General features: G+C 37.8%; 1 protein-coding gene across 2 annotated transcripts; it reads left to right on the forward strand.

Moving 5' to 3' along the window:
• The first annotated feature begins 955 nt into the window (after window positions 1–955).
• Window positions 956–12861, forward strand: LOC126999012 (transforming growth factor beta regulator 1-like). 2 transcript variants are annotated; one of them, XM_050861333.1, is made up of 11 exons: window positions 956–1115; window positions 3329–3419; window positions 4484–4613; window positions 5228–5376; window positions 5718–5855; window positions 6175–6277; window positions 8612–8781; window positions 9420–9565; window positions 10657–10779; window positions 11730–11859; window positions 12720–12861. In XM_050861333.1, exons 2-11 carry the CDS (start codon window positions 3330–3332, stop codon window positions 12837–12839), a joined length of 1299 nt encoding a protein of 432 aa, XP_050717290.1. In that variant the 5' UTR covers window positions 956–1115; window position 3329; the 3' UTR covers window positions 12840–12861. The 2 variants fall into 2 exon arrangements, with proteins under 2 accessions (XP_050717290.1, XP_050717291.1); XM_050861334.1 differs by having other exon boundaries at window positions 979–1027.
• The last annotated feature ends 434 nt before the right edge of the window (window positions 12862–13295 follow it).

Below are 13295 nucleotides of genomic sequence, written 5' to 3' on the forward strand. Positions count from 1 at the left end.
GTATCCCTGACTGCCTTGGACTCTTGGAGACTTTTCTCTATTTCCTCTTCTTCCCTTTCATTTCCTCTACTCTCTCCAGCCTTACTGCCTTTATGAATAGCCTGGTTCTGATGGGCAATAAAAATTATGGAGGATGCCACACGATGCCCAGTGTGCAGAGAGGCAAGAGAAACTTGTAACTCTGTGCCGTATTTCGAAGACTACATGGATGAAAGAAAAGTGCCAGAGACTATGACAACCGAAGAAGACTAAACCATACTGGGAGGATATATGCATGAGGAGCCTATTCCTGACCCTCAAAGGAGCCAGGTCTCGTGTGCCCACTCAGTTAATTGTGCATCTTGAATTGATTTTTTTTCCTTGTTGTCAGCTTTGGGGGATGCAATTAAAGTCTGCCAAGATTAGCACACCACCACATCCTGGTTTCATCTTAATAGACAACTAAGTAACCCACTCTTGTAACTTTAATGGTACTAGGGGTAACATTAGATTCCAAGTGGATCTTCGAAAATCACATTAGGAAAATTGCTTCCCGAATTTCTCAAAAGGCTGATATGTTAATGAAATGCAGTGCTTCGTGTGACTCCGGTGCTCATCTCCGTATCATTGGCCCTTGAGTTTATGGCGCGAAGAATCCATCACTCCGGGACAGGATCGGTATTCTCAGACGCTTCCACCTCTCATGTCACCTATTTCCAAAGACAGAAAATGAGTGGTTTTATTTCCCATTCATGGTACAGAAGAAGGGTCTACTACCACTAGGGTCAATAAACTACCCCTAGAAATTACCCAAGCACCTACGAAAGCTTTGTCAAATATGTGTAGCACTTGAGCGCCGAAAGGTTTGAGAGTAGTATGGGCCCAGGACAAGAAAAATAGAACCGTTGGAAAAAAGAAAACCAAAATAGAACCGTTGGAAAAAAGAAGACCAAAATAGAGCCGTTGGAAAGGCCGATCATCCTCGCTCACAACAACACTGAAGAAGAGGAAGAGGAGCGCCGGTCAGCTGAGGGACGCGCTCATTTATGTTAGTGCCAGCCTTCTTACACCCTAAAACACTGAGGGAGGAGAAGAAGAACCGTCTTATACGAGTCTCACAGTTAATGCAGTTCCAGGTACAATGAGTGGGGTTTGTGGCTGTTGGCTTTGCTTCGATATGTACACCCACTCAGCTTGGGTCTTGTTGATCGCTGGAAGTATCATCAGTAATTAACTAACTAGAAATTTCTTGGCTGTTTCACCATATTAGGGCTGACTCAGTGGATGGTATTATTCTAATGTTTGCCCATACTCACCCCTCGCAACCAAAATTGGCTAGGGGGCCATTGAGACTTCGGGGAATGCGGTGGTAAACATGAAATGCGTCTCAAATGCATAGTTTTTGAGTTACGAGGGGTTGAAAAATACCGTAGATGTAGGGAAATTCCTTACAATTACTTAGATGTAGGGAAATTTCATACATTCTGGGTTTTTTTAAAACATACGGAAACCGCGCAAGGTAATTATTGAAAATCACTCTGCACCTCGAAAATACAATATTACACCTCCATATTGTACTTAAGGGCATATTATACATACGGACGATGTGTTTACATGGCGACGCCATTGCAATATGAGCAGTGTTGCCAACGATCCGGTCAGCAATGATACGCTAGGTGAGACCAGGTCCACCACGCTTGGTTATTTTTGGGGGGAAAACTAAGCCACCAACTGTTTTAAGACGTAATAGGGGAGCAGCTTCGAAATTCTACAAGGAAGCTGGATCTGTTTTTTGGACGTCATTCTACTCAGGCAATCCAGTCGCTTGAAAATTTCCAAAGAATTAATAGTCAGTACAGGAATTTTATACTCAGGTCTCAAATTAATTATGAAATTTCACTTATAAATAAAATGAAGTCTTGCCCTAAACTATTCCATTCTTATATTACGACTGTGTGGTTGGCGGTGATGAACAGTGGTGGCGCACTCACACTTGGCAGATATTTTTGAATAATAATAGTGTTAAAGGCTGGTAACTCCATTGACATAGATTTAGGGCACGATAAATCGCCAAAATAAGAGAGAAGTGAAGGGGAAAGAAGAAAATCATGAGGTTGACAGAGGAGGCGCGGCTGTAAACAAAGATGGCAGCGGTGCTACAGTGGATGAAATTACTGAAGATGTGGTCAAACACTACTGCTGTGTATGTAGCAAAGAGGTGGATAATGATGCAAAGGCTGTGGAATGTGATTTATATCATGAAATGGTGCCATATAGCTTGTGACAATATGCCCATTGAGATGTACAACTACGTGATGAAATCTAATCAGCAGGTAACCTGCTACGGTAGTGTGTGTACTGTAAGAGAGGGGGCTCCAGACTTCACAAAGCTATTAAGGAGATAAAGGATCAAAACAATGAAGTGATTAACTGGCAGGCAGTGCTTGAGAGTAAGTTTGGGTATGTAGTAGACTATGTAAAAGAGCAAAGCAACATAGTTAAGGCAATTGAGACCTTGAAGTATTTTTCAACTTAAACTTAATGTGTGTTGGGAGTTAACCTACTTGTTGGAAGGTGACCTACCCCTTGTTGGATGGTAACCTACTGCTTGTATGACAGGAGCCTACTATGTGTTTGATAGTAACCTGCTACTTGTTGAATAGTAACATACCCAAACTCTATAGAATATATACTTTATGTTCTTCATATCTGTGAAGTTTTTAGGGCATGGTTGATCTTGATCACTGCACAGACCAGACTTGAAGTCAGAGGTGACTTGCAAATTCTAATTACATTGTTATGCTTTCATGAGGGCTTCCTTGTCAGACTGATCCTAATGGTAGCCTTGTCAGATGCCACTGAGTCTCATAGCAGCCTTGCAAGCTGCCACAGAATTGCTAGCTCCTATGTTAGTGATACATATCCACAACTTGCATGTATTATTACAATTCCAGACATAAAACGGTCTTCATTATAGTCCATCACAAATATATGAAGTCTGTTATGCACTATTGTGCAACACATAGGGGAGTGGCCTTTCCCCTTTATTCCCTTGTTAGATCATATGGAATGGTGGGATTTAGGTGATATTTTAAACTCCATGTTTAAGGCAGTGAAAGGTACAGAATGACTTTTCATCCTTTGTTGAAGTAAGGCTCAGAATCACTGAAGTAAGAAATTGATGCTCATCACCAAGTGTTCAGATTGACATTGCTGAAATCGTGTCTTGCTTCATCTTGAGGTTTTTGTACCATCTGATTTTTTGTGTGTGTGTTTCATGACCTGGATCATTATTTTTAGTAGTGGTGTGATGATTAAAATATAAACTGATTGCTATATTTTTCTACAGAATGTCGTCTGTGTGGAATACTGCAGAGAGCTTGCTTTTGGGACCCAGCATGGATCCAGTCAGAGGCAGGACTGGCCACCTAGTTGAGGCCGTGAGTAATACTTCATCATTGTTGCTGCATTAATGAAAGAATGATAAAACTTGGATGCATTAGGCTCTCATGAAGGTACTTATAGTTTATGTGAACCAGAAAAATTCAAACTCCTTTGACTGGCCACTTTGAAAGATGAATGAAGTTAAACATATACCGTAGATAATCACAACTGATAGATTTATGAATGTGAATGACAAGTTTGTGGGTCTGCAGAAGCTATAGCTTCCTTAGTGTACAGTACATCTATGCCTAGCCTCCTGAGTGCCTGTATGACTGCTGAAGTTTTAACTGAGTTAAATAATTTCTCATAATCTATGAGTCATTCATAGTGGTTTATTGTGGTCAGCAAATTTTTGAACAACTTGATTAATGATGTGTATGGGGTTAGTTATTAAACTTTTACTGCAAAATGCAGCTTGTTGTCTTGCCTGGTTTGAGTCAGTGCTGTACTTGTTCTGTTTGTTATGATCTTAGTAAAATGTTGAAGGTTACTGGGAGAAGATTAATTGGTTGGTTGTTCCATAAGTCTTTTATGGTGCCTTTTTTGTGCATTTATTTAGCGGTGGTATTTTTCCAGTATCTATGAACTCTGGGACCCTGCAAGCTGTTGGTATATATTGGAGCTAGTTTTTAAAGTATAAAATCACATGAATCTTTAACTAGGTGTATAGTTATGTCATCTTCTCTCCCTTAGTCCCTACTCATTCCTTTTAAAAAAAAAGCTGTACCTCATCCACAATTACACTGGGAACTTCCAAGTTCAGCAAATCATTCTCACCACCATCCTCCTGCTTACTTTGAGTACTATGCAATTCAGTGCAGCAATTTTTGGCAACTAACTACCTCTGTCCTCCATATTATATGTGACTTTGTCATTTGCATCTTTCAGAGCAAACAACTGATATCTGCCTATTCTGTTCTTGCTTTAGAAATTGTTTATACTTTCTTCAATCTACATTACACTAAAATGTAATTACTGTAGTTACTTTAAGAGTAAGGTATTAGAATTTTAATGCAAAAGGGAAAGTGATGCAATATTGACGCTGAACATGCCATCACAGGTAGATGGAAATGAAGGTACTGGACAGATAATATCCATAGCAAGTCCAACATCAGCAGTGACAGCAGCAAGCACTCCTGGTGTTGTAGGGAATTTGCCAGGAAGATCATCACCAGGTAACACATCATCAGGTATGGAAACTGGGTTATATGTTTTCATAATGTATGAAAAGCATCTTTTATTAAAAGAATTGACAATATGTTTGTGAGAAGTGGCTTTCTGCGATAGTTACAAAATAGTTATGTGATGCACTGTTGATAGAAGAACTGTTTTATTTATTGATAGTAAATAAAAATGGAATAGATCAATAATTTTTATTTTTATTTTGATATGGGTAAGTGCTTTGCAAACTTTTCAGTCTGTTACAGCATCTTTGTGGCTCCCTTCAATTCTCTCCCAAGCTCCTTACTAATAATCATGAAAAATACTGTACTGTGATACATTATTTGTTAGTACAGTCATTACAATAACAAATTGTGACTGCAGTAGAGTGAGCGTGCTTTCCTATTCTTTCTTTATACCCTTTTACTGATTTTAGATAGAGTAGAATAATAGGTACAGGTATCTCCTTGATAAGCTTAAATTCTCTTTTTATTTATTACTGATTCATACTACAGAAATAATCACTTATAGATATTATAATGAAATATATTTAACCAATAAATTGCTTGCAAATACTATACGTATGTCTAGCCTACCATAAACTATTGTTGGAATGAATTGAAGGAAACTATGATTTCATCAGGCAAACTTTCTGCTGATAAGGGCAGAGGACGTGGCAACAACCTTCCTCCAGCCATTGCTGAGAGGTTGGCCCGCCACAAAGCACAAGAACAGCTGGTGTACAAGCGGAAAATGAAGCAGCTGAAGCTGATTATTAAAGACCTTGTATATGTAAGGAACATCACTTCAGTTGCTGACTTGCTTTGTATTCCATTGTATAAACCCTGACTGACTATTTGACATAAACAAATGTGATATATATATATAGATATATATATATATATATATATATATATATATATATATATATATATATATATATATATATATATATATATATATATATATATATATATATATATATATATATATATATATATATATATATATATATATATATATATATATATATATATATATATATATATATATATATATATATATATATATATATATATATTGTTTACTATGATATCCATGTCTAAATGTAATATTCCATATAATTCCCCTAGGAAAATGCAGCTCTCTGTGACCAGGTTGCTGAGGTTCAGCAACAAGTTGTTGTTGCAGCAGAAGAAAGAATTTTCCTCCTTAAAAGACTATTGCAACATCAAACCACAAATGACAACCACAGTCAGCTTCCTGCAAAGGTAAATATTTAGAATACTCTATTTTTTTTATACATAAAGCTTTTTTCCAAAAATTAGCCAGTCAGGTGCTGGAAGGGACTTGGTCTCCTGCCTGCCACACCCTTGTTGGTTCATCTGTAGTGTTGATTTTACATTTTATTATTATTTTTTGCATATTCTTCACAAAGTGTGTACACAATCATAAATTACAACAGTGGGTCAACTTTTTTGCTGAACATTTGTACTCATAAGTTGTTTAAAACAAACAGAATTGCATGAATTAGTAAAGGAATCAGTATTGCCTCACTCTTTTGGTAAATAACGAAGGTTTCTCTTTCAGAATAGTAACTACTTTGTTTTGGGTAGTGGAAATGTTGACAACTGGGATAACAAGAAGCCAAAAGTAACATCCATGAAACGGAAACCTTCTGATCCTTCTCCAAGTAAGTATATCTCAAGCTCCTCAAACTTGATCCAGTACTGCAGTGGATTTCTCAGTCCTTAACTCACTTTTTTTTTGTTAAGTTACATACTTTACTTCTGAATCATATAAAGCACAACGTGAGTTAATATTTGTATTTACAGACAAACCTCAATTATCAAACAGCTCTCTTTTCGAAGAAATCAGTTCACGGACATATTTTTTAACGAAGAGTACACCAGTTTTCTAACAAAATCTCAGTTCATGAACAAGCTGTAAGAATGTAAAGATCAAAACAACTGTGAAAATAGGTGGTGTGCACAAGAGTAACTTCACCATCGCAACAGGGATACTTTTGGGTTAGAGGGCCCGAGCTTGAACTTGATGAGTTGTGCACACCACCTATAGCCATGAAATATGTACAAGAACCTGTGTGTCCGCGGGCGCCATAAAGCCGTGGCTCACTGCCACAGCCCACTCTGCCACCATTAACAACAACAGTGTAGCCCCTATCACACGTATTTATTGTAAAAAAGAAATCTAACTATCTAACCTCATGCATCTAACCTGACATACCTATGGTAAATGTGGGCTTCGCTGCCTGTGGTCACATGGGTTCCACATGCATTTCATGGCTATTTTTGCAGTTGTTTTGATCTATACGCTCCTTCCTATGAATTTTCAGGAGGTTTGAAGGTTAGTAGAATGCCAACAGGAGAGGAGTTGATCAAATAGGAGATGAGATATCAGCATGTTATTAAAACCAATCTTAACCCCAAATTAGTTGCAGGATGTTAGTTCTCAGAGTGGCCGCTAGATTTTAGGTCAAGGCTACTCAACTGGTGACCCACAGTCCGAATCCGGACCTTCTGAGTGTTGTAGCTAAACCCCAGACTCCAGGAGTAGAAAGTATAATTGAATAACATCAAGGTCCTTGCAATGAATTCTTGCAAGTGTATTTCCTTGACTGACTGTAGCCCCTACAGTCAGTCAAGGAAATATGCTTGCAAAAATCCATCACCAGGACATTCTTGTTATTTAATTATATTCTTTTCTACTCCTGGACCCTGGAGTCCAGTTGCAGCATTTATCCGGACCTCTGCATACATTTGAACTTTTCTAGCTGGACCTTTGCTCATAATAGTTAAGTAGCCCTGTTCTAGATGTTATTCCCATTCTTCCTGCTCTGTTTTGGCAGCCTGGGGATACTTTTATGGGTGAGTTGCGTGGGAAATGCTACAGAAGAGGTGGCAATACTGACCTGCACCGCATGGCTGAACTTGTTTGATGGTCAGACTTCAGTCCACAAATATGTCTCTCTTTTCACACACATACACTTGTAGTACATGTGCTCACACACACACACACACACACACACACACACAACGCGAGCGTAGCTCTTTTCCCGTATGTCACAACTAGGTAAATACACACACACACACACACACACACACACACACACACAGCGTGAGCGTAGCTCTTTTCCCGTATGTCACAACTAGGTAAATACACACACACACACACACACACACACACACACACAGCGTGAGCGTAGCTCTTTTCCCGTATGTCACAACTAGGTAAATACACACACACACACACACACACACACACACACATTAACAGTGTACATACATACATACATATACACACATGTACACACATCCACGCATCATTACCCCTTTGGTTGTTGCAGACAACTTCTACAGTCTAGCTCCCACTCAGTTAGGTTACACACACAGCAGCTTATTATATCCAAGAAAGCCTCCTGTAATGCATGAGGAGCTGATAAGCTAAGAGAAAGTTGCAAAAATGCATTTGTAGGCACTAAAGATGTAGAATAGCAGTAATGAACAACAGAACTGATGGAGAAATGTGTCCAGTTCGGTATTCACAAGTCCTGCCCTGCCATTGATGTTATTTTGATTTGGTAAACTGCCTTGAGGCATTCTGTGTTTGCAGGGCGAATCCAGTTCTGATTCAGATCCTAATGAATGATCTAGAGCTGATCAGTATTCTAAAAAGAGATGGTCATTCTTTAGATTCATTGATGTTTACTGGGGGTCAGGAACAGATTAATCCATTTTACATTGATTCTTATGGGAATATTTGTTTCAGTTTATGAACAAATCGGTGTAAGAACAACATTTAGGGATGAATTAAGTTTGAAAACCGAGGTTTCACCGTACATTTGTCCTGTAAAGTTACATTGATATTTCCACCTATAGCTTATTTTGCTGTATTGCTTAAATTATCTACAGTTGTACCTTGTTTCATGTTTATCTCTAAAGTACAAATTTGAATCTAAAGAACTAAAATTATTCTACCAAACATCTTGAAGTTGAATGCTCAACAGGCCCTGGAAGCATGACTCCATCTACCACCGGGTCATCAGAGAAAGTTAAAACAAGGAAAAGCGGAAGCAGCAAACCAAAGCGTCTGTGTCCTCCTATCACCTTGGACTCTGCTGGCCGCCCAATCTTTCCCATAACTCTTGGGCCCCTCACCATTCACAGTTTAGGAGAGGTGAGGCAAAGGAAATATGCTAGGCCTGAGACTTAATGCCATGATGTGTGGGAGTAGAACAGAGTCCCATTTTATTCTGATGATTGCTCACTCATTTTACCTTCATTTTTTATTACCCTCCTCCCATGTTTGAAGAGTTCTTTCTCTTGTATCCAATGTAGCTTAATTATTTATGTAGTGCCCACTTTGTTGGAATTCACCTTCTCCCTTTCTCATGAGACAATTATACCATCTAAGTGTTGCATTTGATTACCAACAGTATCCATAATTCATTCCTTCACTCATATCAGAAATGTCAATGTTTCCATTAAAATTGCCATTGCTCATATTCCAATTATTTCTACCATTTTCTTATTTTTTTTATTTACTCATTTCAAGTGCTTACATCTTAATATGAGTATTAGAAATGCATTCAGATCATCTCATTTTGCCCCTTCAAGGCAAACAAGCAGTTTAAATGTTTATTGTACCACAAGATAAAAATTATGTAGTGTTAAATTATGGACTGCCAGATTGTGTTAGTGGGTGCAAAATTTAAATTTCAATATAAAGGGAAAGGCACTTCTGCATTAAATATCTTGTGTTTTTTCCAGTTTATGTACAAACATTCCGTTATCACAGTGTACCTCTGTTTGTAGATAATCAGTGACCGGGAGGCTTATCACAATGAACAGTGCATATTCCCTGTTGGCTTCTGCTCTTCAAGAATGTATGCAAGCCTAAGGGATCCTCTTAAACCTGTGCTCTACACATGCAAGATATTAGATGGAGGCCTGTCTCCAAGGTAAAAACTTTGTCTCGTTATTTTGTTACTTAAATATAGGAATTTAGAATCAATGTATATGTGTTGCATTAAGAAAACAAATGTTTGTTTTAAAGGTTCATGGCAGTGGAAATGTGGTGTGTAAAGATGGGATGTAGAAAGTAATAAGGATGTGTATGAGTTTGATATGGATATAACATCAAGGGGAGTAGATTGTGCAGTGGTTGAACATGTGAAGCTTGGTACTTTCATATGGTCAGGATACGTGATAAGAAAGAATGAGGCTGAAATTTGGGTTTCTTGAGTGTATAAGAACAAGATTGAGGCAAATGGTATCAAGGAGATACCCCAAACAAAATGGGACCCACAGTGGATGAGTATTGGAGAAAAGAGGAAGTGCCAGAACAGAGACTCTCCTGCGTGGCTATCTCCTTGAATGAAGTTCAAGTGAGGGACAGGCCAGTGGCTATATAGGCAGTGAATATGTATTCAGTGCATGTATGACAAAGTCTCAAATGGAGATTAGATAGATTCATGGTCAGAAGGGGAGTTAGTGCAGTATTCATTCCCAGGAGCTACAATGAGTAAGTAGACTGGCCTCTTGTTGTGTCCTTTTATCCCTGTGTTCTTGTGTAATGGAGGCATATCAAGATAGAGTCTGATTGAGCTACAGATTTGAAGTGTAGGTCAAAGATGTAAGGTCCAGGTTAAGGTAATAAGTTGTCAAAGAAAAACATGTGGTTGTCTTGATGTACCAGGTGTGGCACAATGGTAGTTGAGGGCCTACATTTTCATTCATTGGTGTTGCTTGTTTCATTAGTACATATCAAATGAGACACCTCTGTAGTAAGAAACCATTTGCATTTTTCTTCAGTCAAAAGTCATAATACTGAATATTTGCTCTCCATATATATTTAGTTCATCAGTATTTGCTCTCATTCCTTTCCCCCATATGAGTTCTCTAATTGTAATATTGGCAATGTTTACTTTGTCTCATATTTGCTTTCAGAGTAACTTACCTCCCATAACCCAAATTTCACTGCAATATATATATGAATTCATAATTGCATGTAACATTTATTCTTTTAATAAATGGAATTCACATTTTATAGGTTTGAGGTTGTGTGTGAAGATGAAGAAGACGCAGTGGTATCTGGGAACTCACCATCTGAATGCCACAACCAGATTCTCCAGACTATTAATCTCACTCTTGACATGGACCTCCTAACTATAAGGTATGAGTCGGGTTGATATATTACTAGCTGCTTATTTCATTTATACATATCAAATCTAAAGCTTGTGGTTGTGGGTTTGGATGTGTGTGTGTGGGTGCATGCATGCATGTGTTTGTGTTTAACTAATTGTACAGTAATACATTCTTGTGCAAGGATGTTAGGTTCCAAATTAGACTGTGCATAAGGAAAAACTGTTGTAACATTAAAAGTACAGTATGCATCAGGAAGACAGAAAATTAAAGTTCACTTTCTTTCATTAGAAATGAGAAATATTGGATGGGTAGAGCTCTGCAATCTCCGGGGTTCTTTGACACGGAGGTGGATAATTATGAGCTTTTATTATCTGAAAGCGCAGAGGCGGATAATGATGCGGAGCTTTTGTTGTCTGAAAACGCTAATGTAGATTGTAATGCGGATATTATTTTCACTGCGGAGGTGAAGGCAGAGGCGGATATCCGACACACCACTACTCCATACCCATATTTATCCAACTTATCCTTTTAAACTTGGAAATGTTCCTCACTTGAACCACCTGGATTTAAGCCATTCCATTTGTCAATAGTTCTAGGCAGGAAGCTGAATTTTTTGTGGCCTCTTCCACCACTTGCATAGCAGAAAATCTTCCCTATCCTCATTCCTTTAGCTTATAAATCCTTTTTGCATCATAATTAAACCAACCCTCTTCCTCAGTTGTTGGAAGGTATAACTTTTCAACTTCTCTTCATCTGACATCTTTAGAATTGTTAGTATTCTTGTCGCTACTCATTCCCTCTTTAACTTTCTTATGTATCTTTTATTGTGGTAACCAAAGTACTGCTGCTTAGAATCTATATTTTAGAGGTCACCTGAGACACTGGAATATATGGTAACCAAATCCTTTTAACTAAACTGTATATATAAAAGGATATTGTTGGAAAAATAGTCTAACTTTTGTCATTTGCTGCCTCTAGACCAGATGGCTCTGACAGTGAAGAAAGAGGCTGCAGATTTTTTGGGCTCACTCATCCCAGTGTCCAAAATGTTCTGCAAGCTTGTCCTGGGGCAAGAAAATGTTCCCGCTATAAGTGGATCAAATTTGAGGTAAGGTTATTATTACTGATATACAAAATAATTATACCAAGAGATAGTTCATATAGCAATCTGCCTAAAGATTTCCTTACTCTGCACCTTGCTGCCCAAAAGTCAGCTTCAGAGAAAGTTGGGCCCAAGGTGGAGAGCTATAATACTTTGGGATGTTTAAATAACCTTTGCAATGTATTATGTCACACACTGATATTTATTTATTTATTAATGGTAGAAATATTGTTTCTATTTTGTGGGTCTTTATCACTGGTTTTCATTTCTCTTCCCCCAAGTAAGATCAAAATAATGAATTTTAATTTAACTATCTACAAGGTATTTGTAGCATTTGAAGGCAAATTATTGATCTCATTAGGATGAAACAAGGTTTGACACAACAGAGACAGTTTGGGAAGCTATCTTCAGTCTGGCTTGAGATAGTGACTTGCTTAAAAGTATTGAAATTGTTAGGAGATTGTACAAAATTCATTTAATAGTACAACAAATTTTAGGATTTTCCCTTAACCCCTCCGGGACTGGCAGCTTCAAAAAAGTTGCCCACCCCTGCTATAGGACTAGGTTACGCCTGCAGGTAATGCAGCATTCGGTGTTCAAGACCCATGCTAGTTTTTCAAGTCTTATTTTGAGAATGAAATGTGCATCTTCAACACCGACAAATGCAGTGTTTGTGGAAAATCAACATATGCCATAATCTGTGTTTTCTAATCCCTGCAAATGTGTGGGGCCATCTGTTTATCTGATTTCCTGAAATGTAGGAGAAATTTCATTGTTCTGCTAACACTGCAGATTAAATAACCACTCTAAAAATCCTTACCAAGATCACAGTGCATTTTATGATTTTAATATTTGGTATCTTGCAGGTCTGTCGAAGTGAAGCAGAGGTGGAGAGTGTATTTGAAGGGGAAAAAGAAGCATCGTTATGCCATGAAGCTCTTTTACGTAACATTCGTTTTGCTCGCCATCATGTTACGTCCCCGTGAGTTATAAGTAGCATTGGATATACCATCACAGATCTGTTATAGATATAATACATCAGAATTTTACTGGGGTGCAATATTGTATACTTTTAAATAATGGGTGTTACATGCATTTATCACTTTCACACTGAAAGTATTGATAAAATTCATAGCGTATCCCTTGAAGTACCTTACGATAATAATAGAAAAAAGTATGTTGAAGCAGTCACCATAATAATGTTGATGGTCTCAGTTCACCCCATGTAAAACCTGATTCACTTTACATCACTTGCTGCTACATTTTGTTTTAAGAATCACCTTACTGAGTAAAAATTTCTAGCCAATCATTTGTAAATATATTTTATCTGCCATTTCCCTTCCTTCCACATTAAAACATTCTATCACATCCAACTATCTCCTTGATTCAACTTGTCTGTTTTCACTGCTTTCTCATTTTAATAATTCTTTTCTTCCCATTTT

This window comes from Eriocheir sinensis, chromosome 15 (assembly GCF_024679095.1).
Source record: "Eriocheir sinensis breed Jianghai 21 chromosome 15, ASM2467909v1, whole genome shotgun sequence".
Classification (NCBI taxonomy): domain Eukaryota; kingdom Metazoa; phylum Arthropoda; class Malacostraca; order Decapoda; family Varunidae; genus Eriocheir; species Eriocheir sinensis.